The sequence below is a fragment of the Ascaphus truei genome, chromosome 3, assembly GCF_040206685.1.
Source record: "Ascaphus truei isolate aAscTru1 chromosome 3, aAscTru1.hap1, whole genome shotgun sequence".
Taxonomy (NCBI): Eukaryota; Metazoa; Chordata; class Amphibia; order Anura; family Ascaphidae; genus Ascaphus; species Ascaphus truei.
Window position 1 is genome coordinate 19,364,476 of NC_134485.1, and position 20,717 is coordinate 19,385,192.

Below are 20,717 nucleotides of genomic sequence, written 5' to 3' on the forward strand. Positions count from 1 at the left end.
TAAATTGCAGAGATTCTCCATGTATGAAGAACAACTCTATTTTAAGAGCAGACAGTCATCACCCTGACACTCATCAGATTGCTTCCTTTCTCCCAAAAGGCAAGAGTGACAAGAATCTCCAGTAGGCAGGAGCAACTGGGATCTGCAATTACAGATCTGTGAACACGTTTTCTAGCCTGTGGTTATTCCACTGAAATATTGGATACATTTCCCGGTAGCAACATTTCTCCCATTAAGACTAAAGGGTCCAATATAGAAAGACTGGTGTCCCCGACTAAATTCACACATGCTAGTGATTTCCTTAAAGCCACCCTCAGTAAACACTGGAACATATTGCAACACGAAACGATATCAGATGTATGTAATGAGTTACCTATTCATTCATGGAGATGATAAGAATTTGAATACAACCACTCATTTTTGGCGTTTAGGATAAAGTACCTTGTTGTGTGAAACGCGTTGGAGGGTTGTACCCCCTTGTTTGCTATGTCTGACTGACAATAAATTTATATTTTATTTTTGATACACCTGTATCCCTGGGCAGTGCGCTGCTTTGTGCATTTCTTTGCATTTTTTGGATCAAAGAAGAGTGAGAGCAACAAGCTGTTCCAGGGAAGAATGTCATCCAATTTGTAGAAGATTTAAAAGAACGCATTGCTCATGTTTCTCCCATAGTCAGACAACATTTAGAAGAGGCACAGAGGGCCCAACAGAACCTTTACAACAGTCATGCTACGGTTCGCAGCCTCCGACCAGAGGACCGAGTAATGGTGCTTGTTCCCACAGCCGAAAGCAAGCTGCTATCACATTGGCAAGGGCCATATGAGGTTCTAGAACAGGTCGTCCCGGTGAATTATAAAATTCTACAGCCAGATCGGAGGAAGGTAGAGCAAATCTACCACATAAATCTATTAAAATCCTGTAAAGATAGAGAGGTGTGACTGACGGTGGTAGCTAAAAAATCCGGGAAAGTGGAGGATCCACTATTTCGAATATCGACAGAACTCACTCTTGAACAATATGGGGAAGCTGTAGAATTTATAAATAGGAACAGGGACGTATTTTCCAGTGTATCAGGGAAAACTAGGGTGGTTTCCCATGATATTGTCACCAAGCCGGGAATAGCCGTTAAGACCTTATAGGATCCCAGAAGCCAGAAGAGGGGCTATTCAGTCAGAGGTAAAGAAGTTGCTAGACCTAGTGGGTAATTGAGGAGTCCCATAGTCAATGGTCCAGCCCTATTGTCTTGGTACCCAAGCCAGATGGATCAATACGGTTTTGTAACGACTTTAGAAAAGTCAATGAAGTCTCGAAGTTTGACACCTATCCTATGCCCCGGGAAGACGAGTTAATTGAGTGGTTGGCGAGGGCCCGTTTTCTAACCACTTTAGATCTTACAAAGGGTTATTGGCAAATCCCGTTAACAGAGTCAGCAAAAGAGAAAACAGCTTCTCCACACCTGATGGCCTCTTCCAGTATACCGTTTTACCCTTTGGCCTTCATGGGGCACCTGCAACCTTCCAAAGGTTGATGAATAAATTGTTACAGCCGCACTCGAACTATGCTTCAGCATACTTATTACAGATTGGGACTCACATCTACTAAAAGGCTGAGGCAGTGTTGAGAACCTTTTGGGAGGCGGGTCTTACAGCCAACTCAGCAGAATGTTCAGTCAGCTTGGCAGAAGCAAAATATGTTGGCTATGTTGTGGGAAGGGGGACTGTAAAACCCCAGCTTAATAAAGTAGAAGCCATTGAGAATTGGCCCCGTCCCCTTAAAAAAAAAAAAACAGTTTAGGACATTTCTAGGCATTATAGTTACTACAGGCGATTTATACCCCATTTTGCAACCCAGGCTGCACAGCTTTCAGATTTAGTAAAAACAAGGGCACACGATGTGGTAAAATGGAACAGTGGTGCGCAGACCGCATTTTTAGACCTATGTACAGCGCTCTGTAGTCACCCAGTCTTGGTAGCCCTGAATTTTACAAAATAATTTTTTCTGGAAACGGACACCTCCGAAGTAGGTCTCGGTATAGTCCTGTCCCAGTTTGTAGGAGATGAGGAACACCCGATCTTGTATTTAAGTCGCAAATTGTGTCCCCGCGAACAAAGGCACGCCACGGTAGAAAAAGTATGTTTGGCCGGAAAGTGGGCAACAGACACTTTAAAATATTACCCATTAGGCAGGTCGTTTACGCTCATTACAGACCATGCACCCTTACCGTGGATGCATAGAAACAAAGACAAGAACTCTAGAGTTACCCGCTGGTTTCTATCATTACAACCCTTCAACTTCACAGTGCAGCATCGGCCAGGCATACTGCACGGTAATGCGGCTGCACTTTCTAGGGTGCACAGTCTTGGTGCTTGGGCCGCTCCACTCGGTAATGTTACGCTTTGGAGCGGGATATGTGACAGAGTCATAGACTCTGTATACATTAGTTGGAGGTGGCAGTATGCCTGCTTTCCAGCATGCGAGGAGCTAACCCCACTGATTAGGCAGTCCACAAGTGATCCTAATTAAGTAAGCTCATCTGCTTTTAAAAAAAGGAAGAGGAAATGCCTCTGGGGCGGCAGTCTCTCTCAGACACTTATGTTTTGTTTTACTTAAAGGGACAGAGCACCCATTGTTTTGTTATATTTTTGGATAATTAAAACCACCAGCATATTATTTCACCGGAAGAATTGTGTTGCCTCCTCACTAACCACGGTCATCCTGCCACAATATATACAGCTGAACCCCGTTATAGCGCGCTGCTTGGGGCCCACAGAATGAGACACGTTATAACCGGGATCGCAATTTTTTTTTAAATGGCCGCCGCGATCAGGGGTTCCGTGTCCGCCGGAGGGGGAAATCTGGGATACCTCTCCCAGCTCTCCCTGACGCTGGCATCGCAGCGGCACCCCACGCAGGACTACCCGCACTAGCAGCTGATCTGTGTGCAGTGCAGGAGAAGCTGGCGAGTCTGCAAGGGGGGGGGAGCAGGGGGAGGATCTCACACAGTCTGGAGAAGTCAGTATGTCAGGTGTCTCTGTCCCCCCACCCCCCTCTGATCATTGTGGTAAACATAAGGAACATTGAAAACCTTCAGGTTCTGAGTCCAAGGTGCATTTCCTCTTCAAACAAAAGTAAGCAATTGGCAGTATGTTATACTCTAGGTGATTTAGAGAGAGCGAACTGAAGCTTGTTGACATGAGATACAACACAGTCCCTGATCTTCTCATTGACCTCTCAAGCTGCTATTCAAAAACATACTTGTACAGCAAAGCAGCAGTGTTTATTTAGAAATATATTTAATGCATTTCCCCCCCCCCATGGACAGGGGGGGGGGAGGGGCCGTCTTGATCACCCTCTTCCCAGTGCTGGGATAATTGTGCTCATCCCCCTCCTGCTTTCTGATTAACCCCGCCAGCCCATGATTTTCCCTGCTGTAAAGCGTTAAACTCTGTCTAGCTGCCTGTTTCCTGCAGAATTAATCTATTGTGGGGTCGGGGTGTCTCTCTCTCCCTCTCTTTTTGATAAAGTCTTCATGCCACCAGGTTACCCTTTTTCTCTTCTCCCTGTGCACCAACTAAACCAAATGCAAATAAGGCGGATCTTTTACTTTACTTACACGGAGCAAAGCACCACAGGGTGGGAGGGGTGTGTAATTAGACATCCATTACAAATAATTCATATATTTACACTTGCAGTCTTATTATAATGTCCTTTGTAAATCGCTATTTTTCTGTTATTTCAAACATCATGCCTCCCCACTCCCCGAAAATATTTAAAATCATCCAATCACAAATAACGTGCATTTTTATTATTCACATCTGAATGATGTTCTGCATGACTTGGTAAATAAGGGTAAGTTCGAGAGAAAATATGTATAGTGTGATTTCTCTTTTGATGTAGACAGACAGGTACACAAATATCTGTGCAACAGGTTTTTCTCTTCTGAAGAATTTTATAGAATTGTGACGTACAGTACAGAAATATCTACTATATGCTGTACTTAACACTGAAAGGGGGGAATGATGAAATTAAAGCTTTGTGTGTTTCTCAGAGTATCTGCACTTAAGATGGCACTACTATACAGTAACCATCAATTAAACTGCCATTTACAACATAATCAGCTAGAGAGAGTATACATGCAAGAATAAGAGCCTGTTGTTTCCTTGCACTTTCACTAATAATTGAACAAGCTGTCCCATATAGATGTGGTGAAGCCGTATACATTACTGTCTGCTACATTGTTTTATTTCCCTGGCACAAAGTGGATCTTTTCCTTTACTACCCAGAGCAAAGCACCACGGCTCAGGGAGGGGAGGGAGGGAGGGGTGTGTGTGTGTGTTTTCTTTATTTTATCCGTTAGCAATAAAGCACTGAATAGATGTTTTTAAAAAAAACGGGGCCCACGCTTACACCGTGTTATAAGTGGATCCGCGTTGTAGCGGATCGCGCTATAACAGGGTTGAGCTGTATTTTGTATTCATTTTATATTTTAAATTATATTAAAATGGTGTAATTTCATTAATATGTTATATATTGGCTCAGAAGTACATTGCATTTAACCATTTACATCAGGGTCTTTCTGCCTCAAGAATGTTGCTATGATTGAATTTCATTAAGTATATATGATTGGTGGGGTGTATAGGGACAATTAACCTATCACAAAATATGACCACCTACGTAAAGAACATGTCACAATCAGAGGACATTAATTGTTTAGATTCTGACCACCCTGGGACTTTGACCTTATCTTTATTCCATCATGTATCCATTATTTTGTCCCTATAGTCTGATCAGTCAGACATACCAACATTTATTGTCTTCCATTACACCTGTGTTTATTTCAAAATCTAAATATATATATACATACAGAATTTTTATATATATATATATATATATATATATATATATATATATATATATATATCAAATAAAAAGATCACTTGTGAGCACATTCACATGTCTTAGGCAGGTCTGCAACCCTGCCTTTCACCATTTTCACCCAGCATACAGTGTTTCCACTGCAGCAAGGGATTCTGGGAAATGACATGCAAATGAGCACACCGTGTCACCTTTTGCCTGAAAAACCATTGTTACATGGAGCCCATATAAGCTAATGCTCGCTGTTAACACGGCTTTAAAGCACAGCATGGGAATCAGATGCAAAGCCAGAGAATCCATTCACAGACATGTGTACCTTAATGGGTATCATCAGTGTGAGGTTGGTTGTACTGCTGGCTTTGCAATTTTCAAGACTGTAGAGTTTACCATCACATTTTAAGTTATGGTGGGTGAAAAAGGCACTGTGTTGCATATAGCAAATAAAAAGATCACTTGTGAGCACATTCACATGTCTTGGGGCTGGAGCACAAGCCGTGCTACACGACGTGCGCGCGCTTTCGTGCGTGCATGCGTTCGTCACCGACCCCTGGCGGCCAATGGTAGTGTTCATTGTTGAAACTACCATTGGCTGCGAAGCCCGGCGTCGTCGCCGCTGCTGTAGCTGAAGTCTTTCAAAACTGTGATTCCAGGCTGCAGCAGCGCGACGTCAGTTTCAGCAGCCAATCAATGTCCAGACGTTTTCATTGATTGGCTGCTGAAATTGGGAAGGGGGACGGGACTACAGCAAATGATTAAAGCAATAACAGAAACACTAGACAAATCACCGATTCCAATGTCTCTCAAAAAGGGTCAAAGTTTAACTTTCTGAGACTTCGTATGTTGAGTTTTGCTCACCGGTGTGAGCAAGGGCAACGGTGAACTGATAACATGGAAATGAGATGTGTACAGGAGGGAGGAGACACAATGCTCAGAGCTGCAATAATACAATAAAGACCCCCGGTCCCCGCTGCTCACACCCCCCGGCTTCCTCAGGGTAGGAGGCTGAGCGCGTCACGTGGGGGCGTGGTGTGTCGGATCATTCCATCTGCTGGGGATGATCACACATCGTCCAGCAGACGAGGCGCGCGCACGCGCACGCAGTGTCGCGAAGCCACAAGTGTGCTCCAGCCCTTAGGCAGGTCTGCAACCCTGCCTTTCACCATTATCACCCAGCATACCGTGTTTCTACTGCAGCAAGGGATTCTGGGAAATGACATGCAAATGAGCACACCGTGTCACCTTTTGTCTGAAAAAACCATTGTTACATGGAGCCCATATAAGCTAATGCTCGCTGTTAACACAGCTTTAAAGCACAGCATGGGAATCAGATGCAAAGCCAGAGACACCATTCACAGACATGTTTCAACCTTAATGGGTATCATCAGTGTGAGGTTGGTTGTACTGCTGGCTTTGCAATTTTCAAGACTGTAGGGTTTACCAGTATATATATTTACATACACAAAGAAAATATTTATCAAGAGGGGCCCTCCTCCTATCCCCCAACAAATTCTGCCTCCTTGACAAACTCTCACAACTGTTCCCTTCCTTGTCAGGTGATCGGTGGGGGAGATCTTTAATGTCACCTGCTATACTGATCCATGTGTAGGAGGTTGCCACCAGTGCCAATTGTGCCATTTTACGGCTCCAGGATAATAATGTAATCACCACGCCCCAGGTGCGGATTGGAGGTGCAGGAGGATAAGAGGAGGGACCTTCACTTCAGGATTATTTTTATGAAAACAAATCAGATTGCTTGTAGCTAATCTAGATGTTGAGGAAGTGCCCGTGGGCTTATGCAGCCTGCGGAGGCTGAATTAAAGCCCACCTGGATGGACATGGGGGGGGGGAGTGCCCGTGTCATACTGGGTATGCCACAAAGGCCTCGGTGTTGCCGGCTCCTGTGCTGCACACACACTAAGGCTCCTGTCCCAGTCACCGCCACAGCGCACCGCTCGGCGTGCGCTGTGCTATCAAGCCCCGCCCTCCCAGTCCGGCCGGTCCCAGTGCCTACCTTGTCACGCACCTTTCCCCAGCGGTGCGCGACAGGTTTTCAGGGAGGCAGGGGAATTTGAACTCGACATCTGCGACGGAGGCGTGGCCACGCCCCCGCCGGCGGTTCAGCCAATAAGGGCGAACCAGCCGCGGGACGTCATGGCCACACCCCTGCAAACCCACAGCCACGCCCCCTCCCGTTGCAAACCTTCCCTCTCCCCCCAGACCGCAGATCGCGGTGTAGCGCTGTGCACGTGCCGCCCCCCCACCGGGCGCGCGTGCCACAATGAAGACTGGGGACTCAGCCTTAGTTCAGCAGCCAGCTACTGTGTAGATTAAATGTAGCAACAAGACAGGTACTCCGATCGTGCTACAACAGTATCAAAATAAAAAGGCTACTATGTTACTCGCGCCATCGTCATGGCGTAGTGAGCACATACAAGTAAAATAACTAGAAATAGGGTTATATTAAGCCCATGATAGCGGTTAGCAAAGTGTGTGGAGATCAAGCCTGCAAAATAGCAGCTTGCGGATAGACCGGCACTCAGCAGTGCCTCTCACCCTCATCCCTGCATGTATGCGTCATGACGTCAGCCTGGTCCCGCCTCCCACCTGACGTACGTTTCGCGGAGGCGCTTTGTCGGAGGTGGTCTGATCACTTATTAATTTATGCATCATATCATACACTACAATGAGTGCTTTCAAGAGGGTGTTCTTGTCTCCTATTTCATATATTCTAATGTAACAAGCATTTTTGTTCCTATAGCAACCATTTACAAAGTTACATCCCCTTCCCTTTCTGAAACAGCATCACCTTTTTGAGCCCTGCACTCTCTAGCAGTGAACCAATTGAATCTAGTGCCTGCCTGGTCACATGATCTTCCTCACAGAACTTTGTCTGTCAGTGCAGCAGAAGAGGACCCACGAGGCATTTAGAGAACCCCGAGCCGAATCTTCGCCGATCGATCACATGAGAACGCATCGATTAGCATCTTAATCACTTGTCAGTGTGTGGATTGTATTCATACACATATTGAATGATTTTTTTTTAAACGACAGCTTGAATTGCAGCTTTAACCCTGCTACACTTGCGGTTACACCCTATCCATTGATCTACGACTTGATTGTTCCTCACTACAGATTCTCTATTGCTATGAACTACCTATTGTGGCTTAAAGTGCATTTTTTACATTTAATTTAGGAGGCTATAACTTGATACGGACTAGATCCGTGCCTCAGAGCCATTTCAACACATTGTGTGGGCTCCTATGCACTTTATGTATCAGGGTTTATTCTATTAATGTTTATTTAGCAACTAGGCAATTATTTATTTATTTGCTGCGATCCTGTACTCAGTATCTTAGGTGCTCTTATACTAGTTGTGTACCTTGGCAATATTGACTGTGTTATTCGACACATTACCTCTGGACTATTCTACGCCATCCGTGGGTTTTAGTAGGAACATTCATATGTCATTTATTAGCGAATATTTAAATGGTCAGTCTCATGCTACCTGTTTAGAATGTATAGGTTTTTAACCATTTTTTAGTGCTGGACCTAGGGGTCCTCCTGTATCAATTGTGAGCTATTTCCTTACTAATAAGTAATTGTTTGTTATGGATTTCCCCTTCGTTTCAGTTTTTGTATAGAGCACCTTGGTTTGTTTTATATGTTTAGTCACCTATGCGAGTCATTTACTGTCATATTATTTAGTTTAGCTTAATATTTATTTTATTCATTGTTAATAAAGTATCACTTATTAATTTATTCATCATATCATACTACAATGAGTGCTTTCAAGAGGGTGTTCTTGACTCCTATTTCATAACTACTCCTTATCCCCTTTTGCACCACTGTTATTAGGCTTAATATTGTACATTGAGCTGATGCGAGAGTCACCTTCCCTTCTTCCCCCTATCCCCCATTTTTCATTTACATTAGAATATATTAAACATTTCTTTAACATTTTTTTTATGCTACAAGTATTTTCTCATAGTACAGAACTGTTTTATTAAAAAAAAAACACGTAGGATCTTGTTTGAACTGCAGCTTTAAGGCGTCTTCCAGTGCTAGAAGGTGACAACAGCACTTAGTAAATATGGCCCAAAATCTAAAGTACAGTACAGGCATACCCCGCATTAACGTACGCAATGGGACCGGAGCATGTATGTAAATCGAAAATGTACTTAAAGTGAAGCAGTACCTTTTTTTCACTTATTAATGCATGTTCTGTACTGCAATCGTCATATACGTGCATAACTGATGTAAATAACGCATTTGTAACAGGTTCTATAGTCTCCCTGCTTGCGCACAGCTTTGGTACAGGTAGGGAGCCGGTATTGCTGTTCAGGACGTGCTGACAAGCGCATGCGTGAGCTGCCGTTTGCCTTTTGGGCGACATGTACTTACTCGCGAGTGTACTTAAAGTGAGTGTCCTTAAAGCGGGGTATGCCTGTATATGATTACCATGGGGAAATGCAGCAACATGACACACAGCGCTAATTATTTAAATGTTTGTCCTTTCTTCATCTAAAATACTCTATGGTGGGCAGGCCACATTTATAGATGGCATTTTAGTGCAGAGCGCTGTAAACACTTCACAGGTCGGAGCTGAAGTATAGCCCGTCATCATATTGCTTATGTCATTCAACATCTCAAGAACAACTGCACTGTGACGTTTCTCAACAATACTTTTAAAAAGAAGAGTGCTCACTGCCTGATCCTTCTGGGATTCTGTGCGACACAATCAGTTTTTACAGTATTTGCAGGCGTACAAATCTAGGCACTTTGATTCAAAGTGACCTTTTACCATTTAGGTTCTTTTAAGACATGGGTGATCGTGTGTGTGGTTCAGTGTGGTTCAGCAAAGAATAGAGCACACATCTGCGTCATGTCCTTCTCCTTGGGGGGGGTGAGGGGGGGGGGCAGGGAGGGAAGGAAATGCAGAAATTGAAAGCGAAACTTTGCATTTTTAGTCCACGAGCGTAGTGGCTTCCAAACATTTAGGAACTGTGAAAGACCGCTAGAATGTATTTGGACTCTGCAGAAGCTCAGCATAAAATACTATCGCTGTAATAGGTCGTATTTATACATTTTGAAAGAGGCAATCCAAGCAAACACATTAAAAAATTGTATTAATATGTGCGGCCTTTGATTACCTTTATTGAAAACTAATGGCCTAAGCTGTCAATGGATTCGTTCTCCTGTGATCGACCAGCAATGATCCTGTTTCCCAGGGTTCACTAAATGGCCGCCTTTAAATTTCATTCAATCCTTCAGTCAGTGTAACTGAGCAGCTACAATGTATCCTTATATTACTAAGGTAACATTACCTATGGTGACAGTTTGCAGCTCAAACTGCTGGGAATATTAGCAACAAATTCTCACAAACAGGAAAGTGTTGCAAAGATCTTGCACTGCTGGGGAGGTGGGCTACAACCTGCTATAGAAATCAAAGCATGCTCCTGTATATTAGAAAAAAGTAAAAGTGCTGGAAAAAGCGCTTAAATATAATGCATAAAATATATGTGTATACTCAATGTGGTAAAAATAAAATTAATCTAAAACAAGAGTACAAAGAAGCTCACATGTATGGGACGTAGGCACCCTGACTGAACAAAGTCAGGAAACATACAGGGAAAACATAAATACAGACCGGCGCCTTGGAAAATAAAGTCCAACAAATATCCAGATACCCTGGCAAGAGCTATGCTCCTTGTGGGACAGTCCTGTTCATCCGGATCAACCTTGTAACTTCGTGGAAGGCATGCGAGGTGTATTTATCTTTTCCATGCTCTGTATATTGAAACCCTTTACAAATGGTATTAAGATACTTACTTTCTATACGTAACTTTTCGAGAGCATCTCACTAATGCATTTTCCTCGGGACGGGACTTTCACAGAATATAGGTTAAAAACAACAGCCCTAAAGTGTCATCCATTGCATCTAGGGATGCAAAATTATTGCAGACGTCCATTAGCTAATGGTTACAGGAACTGTCCCTTAGTGCAGGGGTTCTCCAGTCCTCAAGACCGCCCAACAGGTCAGGTTTTCAGGTTGTTTCTGCTTTAGTGCAGGTGGCAGCGATTGAACCACCTGTGCTAAAGCAGGAATATCCTTAAAACCTGACCTGTTGGCGGGCGGTTGGGGGGGACTTGAGGTATGAAAGTGCAGTGAAGATGGTGAATGTGCCACAATTAGCAGGGGGGGGGGGGTTATTTTTTCACTTCGAAAACATTTATAAAAATGGTGAATATTTTGCAGGGTAAATAAATAAAATTATTTTCGGGATCAAAAATTTGAGCCAAATGATTGAGTTTTGCTATACAATTTATATTTGCATTCCCCCCCCCCCCTCAAAAATGCCTCCCTGCTTTTTTATATTTGATTTATTTCATCTTTGAATATTCGCTATTTTTTTGCCCGCCGGCTTTGATTGCGCCAATGATTGAGCCATCTGTGCTGAAGCAGTGATATCCTGAAAACCTGACCTGTTGGTGACCCTTGAGGACCGGAGTTGCCCACCCCCCGCACTAAGTTGACACAGAAACATTCTTTTTTAGAACATACTATTCACATCAGTACGCCCGGCGCAGTCCATTTTAGCGCGCCCCCAAAAATTTGGGAAATATCTCTTTTGACGCAGCTGGCGAAATGTCAGCTTAGTACATAGGCGCACACACGTGCATTTTAAAATTACATTTCCGTGCGCCAATTTTGCGCTCAAAAACTGTTTGCCAATCATAGCGCAGTCTTCCAAATGAATGTCACCTCATGACTCCTAGGTTTTAACGCGGTGATATCAACAGAGACTTCCTGACGGTGGCATGAAAGTCAGAAGCAGAACTATGTACCACTGTTATACACTGCAGCAGCATGCCCACCTTTCAGGGGGGTCACCTGTCTCCGTGACCACGCACTGTGGCGTTACATGTTTTTGTCATAGCTCAGCAGACTGCAGCATGAATTATGACTTCCTGGTCTATGGCATGTCATGGAAACCCAAGTCCTGTATGCACCCCAATCATTAACTCATTGTGCACTGCAGTGCCAGCTAACAGCCCCAATACAAGCTTTAAAAGACATTGCTGCTAAACCAGAACTGGTTCATGGGTGTTCAGTTTAGTAAAGGTTATTATGATGAATCAGCCCTTTAATCTGGTCCCAAATTGGCAAAGCAAGAAGCACCCTCTAATTAAGGTACTGGCATTCTACTTTGTCCCACTTATTGTAGATGGCTGGGGCACAGACACACACAGTGTACAGTGTACAAGGTACAACATGCAGTACCTACAGTAAATGTATTAAAATACTTTTATGTATTTTAAACACAGGTATATGTAATCACTCCAAGAAACTGCTTACACTTTAGCACCAGAGAATTCACATTGAGTCTTCAAGCTTCCCCAACAGGTTAGGGTTTCAGGATATCCCTGCTTCAGCACAGGTGACTTAATCAGTCCCTGCTTCAGCAAAGGTGACTCAATCCGTCCTTGCTTCAGCAGAGGTGACTGCTGCAGAGGACTTCAGCTGAGGTGACTCCATCCGTCCCTGCTTCCGCACAGGTGACTGATTGAGCCACCTGTGCTGAAGCTGGGATATCCTGACAACCTGACCTGTTGGTCCTCTAGTTCTGGTTGCTCTTACAGTATAAGGTAACTAACACTGGATCTGCAATGCTTTCGAGGCGCCCGCACAGCACACATGCAGAAGGCAGCACACTGTATGTACCGAGTATCACTTACTGCTGGACAGGAACCTGAAGTTGACCATTGTATAGAAGTAAGGGGGTGAAGGAGAGACCCCTTCGCCTCTGTCCCAGGTGCACTTCCTCGCCTGGTCCCGCAGCTACCCCCCTCCGCAGGCAGGTCACGGCTGCTGTGGGTTCCCTGCCAGTTACACGCGTGCTGGTGAAGCTTGGTGGGTGTGGATGTGATGTGTGGGTGAGCCGCAGTGCGCATGCTCGGCCGGGGACACCTGTGCACTGTCCTTCCCTTTACACGCCCCAGAGAGACAGGTCCTGCAACTAATCTGTTCTGCACAGCACGCAATGCCATTGTGCTGGGAGCAGGGGGGGGGGGAGGGACAGGTCCCAGTGACATGTGCTGGGAGCAGGGGGGGGAGGGACAGGTCCCAGTGACATGTGCTGGGAGTGAGCACTGTGCGGCCACCCCTCCCATCACCAGGCTGACGTGTCCCTTACTCAGAGTGCGGGGCACTGTCAGACCCCACAACATGTGGCATATACACCCCGCTGCACTTTGCTACACTATGTCAATGTGGGATAAAGGGGTCTCCAGGCAAGTGACCCCACCGAGGGCAGGGAACATAGCAAGTTCTATGTACTACTGTACATGTAAAGATCCTACTATCAATATAATGTGTATTTGTGGATGTACACTGTATGTGGATATACTTATATACAGGAGGCTGACAGCTCCCTTTCTCTGTCACCCACCCCTCTCTCACGTGCCCAACCCTATCTCACTTACCCATTCCTCTCTAGGTCACTCACCCTCTCTCTATTTCTCTCAATTCCTCTTTCAACACTTTCTCCTCTCTATCTCCCCCGCCCTCTCTCTATCTCTCTCTTACTCACCCCCTCACTCCTCACGCACTCCTTGCTCACTTATCAGTCACTCCTCACTCACCCATTTCTGTCCCACTCACCCATTCATCTCTCTGTCACTCACTCCCCTCACCCTCCTCTCTCTCCCCCACCCCTCTCTCTTACTCACCCCTCACTCACTCCTTGCTCACCTATCAGTCACTCCTCTCTCACTCATCCATTCCAGTCCCAGTTCCTCTCTCTGTCACTCACTCCCCTCACTCTCCTACATATCTCCCCACTCCTCTCTTACCCATCCCCTCACTCCTCACTTACCTCTCACTCAGTCACTCTTCTCTCACTCACCCTTTCCTCTGTCACTCACCCACTCTCTATTTCACTCACTACCCTCAACCTCCCTCACTCACTCCTTGCTCACCTATCAGTCACTCCTAGCTCACTCATCCATTCCTGTCCCACTCACCCATTCCTCTCTCTGTCACTCACTCTCCTCACTCTCCTACATATCTCCCCACCCCTCTCTTACCCATCCCCTCACTTCTCACTTACCTCTCACCCAGTCACTCATCTCTCACTCATCCTTTCCTCTCTCTGTCACTCACCCACTCTCTATTTCACTCACTCCCTCAACCTCTCTCACTCACTGCTCTCTCTCCTCTCTATCTCCCCCACCCCTCTCTCTTACCCACCCCCTCACTCCCTCCTCTCTCACTCAGTCACCTTCATATCATTTTCCCTGGGGGAAGCGCTTGGTTTATGAAGGGCCCCACAGAAGAGGGAACCCGGATGCAGAAGTGAAACCCCACAACTCCAGCGCTGACCGGTGCACTGCAGAGTGAGTGAGGGGTGTTTCGTGAGAGAGAGCACCGCTGCTGAGGAGAGCTGGGGCCCCATGGCACACGAGGGACCCAGCAACCTGGCGCGGAACTTCCAGCATCAACGGGCCGGGCCCGGGACACTCATCCCAGCTCTCCCCACATATCGGCTGCTTGCTGATATTCATACTATATACAATATATATATATATTACCATGTCATGATAACGTGGGACACTGTATATATGTTCATATCATGTCATGATAACATGGGACACGGTATATGTAAATACCATGTCATGGTACACATGGGACACTGTATATACAGTATGTAAATACTATGTCATGATATCGTGGGACACTGTCTATATTTGATTACCATGTAATGATACCACCACTCATAGGAGTCACGGTTCAGACCTACATTATGAAACCCATTTTAATACCTTCGCTGCCAAATGGTTATACAGTGCATTAATGCAGCAATCCCTACTCCCGCACTCATACAATCTTATCCTCTGAGCGTCCTGCTATTTTTTTAATAACAGAAAAATATTTTCTAGCTTCCGTGTTTACCATGGTAAAGATATTATGGAACTAGAGAGTGCAGAGAAGAGCCAACAAATGAATAAAGGGGATGGATAATCCGATTTATGAGAAGAGGCTAACTAATTTAGATTTGTTTACATTAGAAAAGAGGTGTCTACGAGGGGATATGATAACTACATACAGATATATTCAGGATCAATACAAGGAGCTTTCAAAATAACTATTCATCCCAAGGACAGTACAAACGACTAAGGTTGGAGGAAACAAAGGAAAGGGTTCCTTACAGTAAGGTTAAAATGTGGAATTCGTTACCCATGGAGACTGTGATGGCAGATACAATAGATATCTTCCAAAAAAAGGTTGGACATCCTTTCAGAAAGGAAAGGTATACAGGGATATACCAAATAAGTAAACATGGCACGTTGATCCAGGGAGTATTCTGATTGCTATTATTTGGAGTCAGGAAGGAATGTATTTTTCCCCTTATGAGGCATCATTGGATAATGTTTCACTGAGTTTTTTTTGTTTGCCTTCCACTGTATCAGTACTGTATCTGTTGTCTAAATTTAGCATAGGTTGAACTTGGTTATATGTCTTTTTCTCAACCTCATCTACTATGTAACTATGTAACAACTGTACTGTATGTAACTATGTAATGACTGTACTGTATGTAACAACTGTACTGTATGTAACTATGTAATGACTGTACTGTATGTAACAACTGTACTGTACATAACTATGTAACAACTGTACTGTTTGTAACTATGTAATGACTGTACTGTATGTAACAACTGTACTGTATGTAACTATGTAATGACTACTGTATGTAACTATGTAATTAATGCGAGTTAATTACTGTATGTAATTAATGCGAGTTTTACACTGTACAATGGGATGTGGGGAGAGCTTCATTTTAACCTCCCGGGCAATTTAGTATTTCAAATGCTTCTATCTCCTGAACAAAGCATCAGATTTTACAAACAAAGTAAAAGAAACCCAAATAAATAAAATAGTGATCCACACTGACTGCTGTAACTCATTCATAAGGGGTCATAAGGGGGGTTAGTCCACAAGGCCCTTTAATTCTGCTAGTGAGTCAGATTGACATCCAATGAGACACACAAAACCGACCTGACTGCATATTCTGCTCTCCAAATGTTCAGGACAAGATGGAATTTCCTCCCCCATAATCTCTACAACATTATAAATAATACAATGTCCTTATGGTTTAAATTGTAATATCTTTGGAGCAGGGATGTTATGCCCCAGTATGTTGATATACTGTACTTATCCGTGGCCTCAGTGGAATGATCCGGGGGTTTGAGGACCACTACTGTTTTCATTTACAGGTCCACAGTAACGCCACTTTTCTTTGTTACCCAATCACATTTCTGCTTTTCATTGAAAGAAAGAAATGATTGTATTGGGGAAGCTTCTCTCCCTTTCTGCTTTCTAAGCATAAATATGAATATTGCTAAAATAGTGTCACCATATCCAGTGTTTATTACATTCAGATTTTCTTTTTATGTCTGACATCGCTACTAGAGATAGGCACATTTTTGGGGGGGGATTTGGATGCACCGCGCATCGTCCACTTCCGTTGGTCCACGGATTTTAGTGGATCAGTCTCAAAAATGGCAATTCGCCTTTTGCGTATTTTTGTTTTGTTTTCATCACCGACAACCCACGTGCAGATCGCTGAATTCGTGGATTGGAGTCTTAACATTCGTCCGCGGATTGCGGCATTCGAGGATGGATTGCTCTAATCTACCATCGGATTGTGTCCAATGGCGGTTTTGAATTAATCCGCGCAGATTGAAATGATAACAGTAATTGTTTGTTCGTGTTTTGCGCTGCTAGTTTTACATAGCGCTTTACAGAGACATTTTGCAGGCACAGGTCCCTGCCCTGTGGAGCTTACAATCTATTTTTGGTGCCTGAGGCACAGGGAGATAAAGTGACTTGCCCAAGGTCACAAGATGACACTGGGAATTGAACCAGGTTACCCTGCTTCACACTCGGTGCCAGTCAGTGTCGTTACTCACTGAGCCGCTCATTCAGCCCAAAACTATCATTCTGTCGGCGACGGCGGATTTTACACCGTGGGACGGATTTTGAAAGGCAAATTAGTAAAAAAACAGGAAACGTGTTTGGACTGATTCGCCCGTCTCTAAATCGCTACTTATAATGAAACCCATTTGATTATTGCCTGTGCTGTACGGTGTGCTGTAAATCACGACATGATTTGGCGTTACAGAAATTACGAAATCTAAATGGATAGGAAACACAGCATCCATGTTCTACTTATACTATATTGTTTCGCCTTTACTCACCCAAAATTATTATTTATTTTTTTAAACATAATTTCATCATGTCAAATAATCAGCCCACTTTACACATTGGTTCACCTTCAATGGTTTTGATATGTTCTATTTAAAACAGCATATCACTAGGATGTCATTGTTCTCTCTTGGTGTGATATATTGAGATATTCTGCACAGTCGCTGACACTGAATCCGAGGAAAACCTTGCGATATTTTGCATTATAACCGGTTATGCTGCCTTATCATTAGGATTAACGAGACTGGCTGAATCTGTACGCTAGGGATGTACAACACTTTCGCACAAGCTCACAAAGCTGCCATGGAATAACTGGAATACAAAATACTTAATTAGATGAGCGATGATTTATTCAGCTAATAAAGCCTCACAGGATACATGCGGCAGTGCGTGCGCACACACCAGCCCTCTTACATGCATGTGTTCCTACACAATAGACTGAAAGCTATAGTAATTATACTTTCCCTATCACTTCATACCTTAAGGCTTGGTCCCTGCTGGCTGCTGCAGCGCTTGCTATGGCGTGCGCTGTGGGACAAGAGACGCCCCTCAATGGGGCCGGGGCCGCTGTGAGTGGCGGGCGCCGCAGTGTGCGGCGAGTTTTTCAGGCTGACCTTAAAATTGTGATGAGCTCCAGCAACGGAGCGCTAGGCCACGCCCCCCAGCGGTTCAGCCAATGAGGGCGAACCTGCCGGGTGACATCATGGCCGCGCCCGTGTCACTCCCCCATCACGCCCCCTCTGTCTTTTCCCCTGCAGCTCACCGAAGAGTGGGGAACTCGGCTGCACACGCCGCCAGCCTCGCAGGCGCGTGCAGCGCAGGCACTGGGCCCGCAGCCTTAGAACAGTCCCAGATAATCAAGTCGATGCTTGATACTGTAAGTAACTCCCATACCATGTCAGAGATATACTGCAGAACTTCATTATTCTTCTGTTCTGATGAACAGATCCATTTAGATCAGGAGGCGTCACTTGTTTTATGATGACAGGACAATGTTCTGTAGCGAACCATTTTTTAATCTTTGAGAGGCACATCGTATCTTCCGGGCCTCTCCCGCTTATCTCACAGATTCCTGAAGCATGACTTCCCCCTTTTCTTTCCAGAGAATCAGCAGAACTTTTCAGGAACAGTTGGCAACTGATGTGATAGCAGAAATGTGGCACGTATTGTAGATTCAATTCTGTATTACACACACAATCCATATTTCTTGCATGCCACGTTTTCTACTTCCGCTGCTTGCCAACATTTTGTGAAGTCCTCAACATTCACAAATATTTGTCCAACTCGTTACGCATTAACATTTGTCAACAAACTCGCCGCCCTCTTGAAATTCACTTGAATTTCTGCTACTGATGAGAATGGCGCAGTGTCACATGGCCCTTAACGTATGGCAATTTTTGCATAATTTGGACAAAAGACACCGGGGCCACATTTAAATACAAAAAATAGGTTGTTTGTTTGAAAACGAATTGAAAGAGTGCTTTGAGTCCCCCCAAAAATCAATTTCTCACCTTACATCCTTAGCGGCACATGCTGCTATGTTATTATTCACGTTCTTACATTTGCCGCGCGTTTTCTTATTCTTTGCGCGGTTGCATCAATGTTTATACATATAAATGCATTGACACAGGGGGGCTCAACTCCAATTCTCAAGACACCCCCCCCCCCCAACAGATCAGGCTTTCAGGATATCCCTGCTTTAGCACAGGTGGCTCAATCAGTGGCTCCCTGCTTCAGCACAGGTGGCTCAACCTGGCTCAGTTGAACCATTGATTGAGCCACCTCTGCTGAAGCTGGGATATCATTATAACCCCACCTGTTGGGGGGTGGGGGGGTCCGAGGAGTGGCATTGGGAATCTCTGCATTAACACTTGCTTACACCTACCTACATTTGTCTTTCACTTGTTGGACAATTGTTACACATTCCTGGTTCGCAAAAGTGGTGCATACAGTACCTGCAATATTTTGAAACCTATTATTTGCACATGTGCACCACAGACAACCTCCAAACTCCGCCTCTAGCGGCATTCTCTCACGTCATTTGTTTCCTACTGAAAAACGAAGTTACCGCCTATCGCACCGGTTTTATACATGGGCGAACCAAGACGCTTGAATCCGTTACTCGTGTGTGCGTCACGCCATTTTTGCGTTTACGCCAAACTTGCTTTTAGTGACACTTTGTACGTAGGCCACACTGGCTTTTTTTCTGGAACCTGTTCTGCGGTGACTTCCTGCACATTCCAGCGCTAATCAATCTTTCACGCAAAATGCCAGCATTGAAATTAAAAATCGAGAAAGGTTTTGCGAACCAAACTGCAAGCGGTTTGCACGTCCCCGTTATACGGTATTCATATTACGTGACTGTAATCTGCCCTTTTCCTGAGCAGTTAATTTGCTGTTTCAGCCTCCCACCAGTAATAAATACTTGTGTAGCCCTGGCACCCCTCCCCCCCCCTAAGTGAGATTGGGGTGGGGTATACTTCTCTAGCTACTTCTTTCATGTGTGGTGCTGTACCTGTGTGGCAACAGAAGGGCTGAGTGCTCCGCGGTGTTGTGGGGAGAACAGACAGGACAGGTTTTCAGGGTACCTTAGTTCTTTGGTGCAGCGCCTCCAGTCAGCATGGATCCTCTGGATAGCAGCAGGATGGCCCAGACTGACACATTTCTTTCAGCTCAAGGCAGTGAATCACACTTCTTTATAGTTCAATGGTATTTATTGCAGTTTGATCAGATGTACAAAGCAGATGCATTCTTCTCCTAGCTTCCCCTAATGAAGGTGCATTGATTAAGGCTTGAGGCCCAGACCAGGCCTTCAGGACTCCTCTTCTGTCACCTAGTGATACAGAGGGTAGCGGTATTCACTCCGCAGGGGGAGGAAAGAGAGACCCCCACTTTAGGAAAGTGTCAGTATATATAGCCTTAAGTTTGTGTTTGTAACCCTGCCCCTTAACAGAGCAGGTTGAATACTGATAGGTCATCATATCCTATGTGTGACCCAATATCAGTATCCTTGCCTCAGGCTGACACTTTCTGGCTGTTGCTATGGCCCACCCTTGGATACCTACAATTGTATCCAATGCTACATAAAGCATACAAAGCCTTAGAGAAGGAATTAACCCATCCACTGCCTGAACCTAACAGGTCTTACACTGGTAGGGCCCAGGAAAAGGCATAACGGCCAGGAGACTATGCTACACTTGTATTAAGGAGTAGGTAAATCCGATCAGTAGAGATAGGCCACACATAATACTGTGTCTGTATTCTCCGATGCTAATATACAGCACGGTAAACTCCTTTGTACTGCTTGTACTACTGTTACTTGGCATTGTCAGAGTGTGGAAATTTGGCCTGAGAATTGAATTATGGTCTGGGGTCTCTGAGACACATTATGGTATACTAAGACTAATCTGGTGACAAAAGGGTTAATCAGTTTTGTACAGTTTGTACGGAATGTATGAGGAGATCGGGGAGCATGAGATAGTGAGGATACTCTAGACAAGGTCTGTTTACCAAGAGAGAAGAACTACTTCATGGTCATCTGCCAATAACAAAATTACAGTTGTCGTTGTAGGAA

At 44.6% G+C, this 20,717-nt stretch overlaps 1 protein-coding gene across 1 annotated transcript in view; it reads right to left on the reverse strand.

Annotated features, from left to right (window-relative positions):
* FAM3B (FAM3 metabolism regulating signaling molecule B) overlaps positions 1–12,899 on the reverse strand; it is a 77,330-nt gene extending 64,431 nt beyond the window's left edge. The window contains exon 1 of the mRNA XM_075593707.1: positions 12,616–12,899. Within this exon, the coding sequence (XP_075449822.1) occupies positions 12,616–12,643 (28 nt within the window). The 5' untranslated portion in view covers positions 12,644–12,899. The remainder of the gene's footprint in view (positions 1–12,615) is intronic.
* Positions 12,900–20,717: the final 7,818 nt, after the last annotated feature.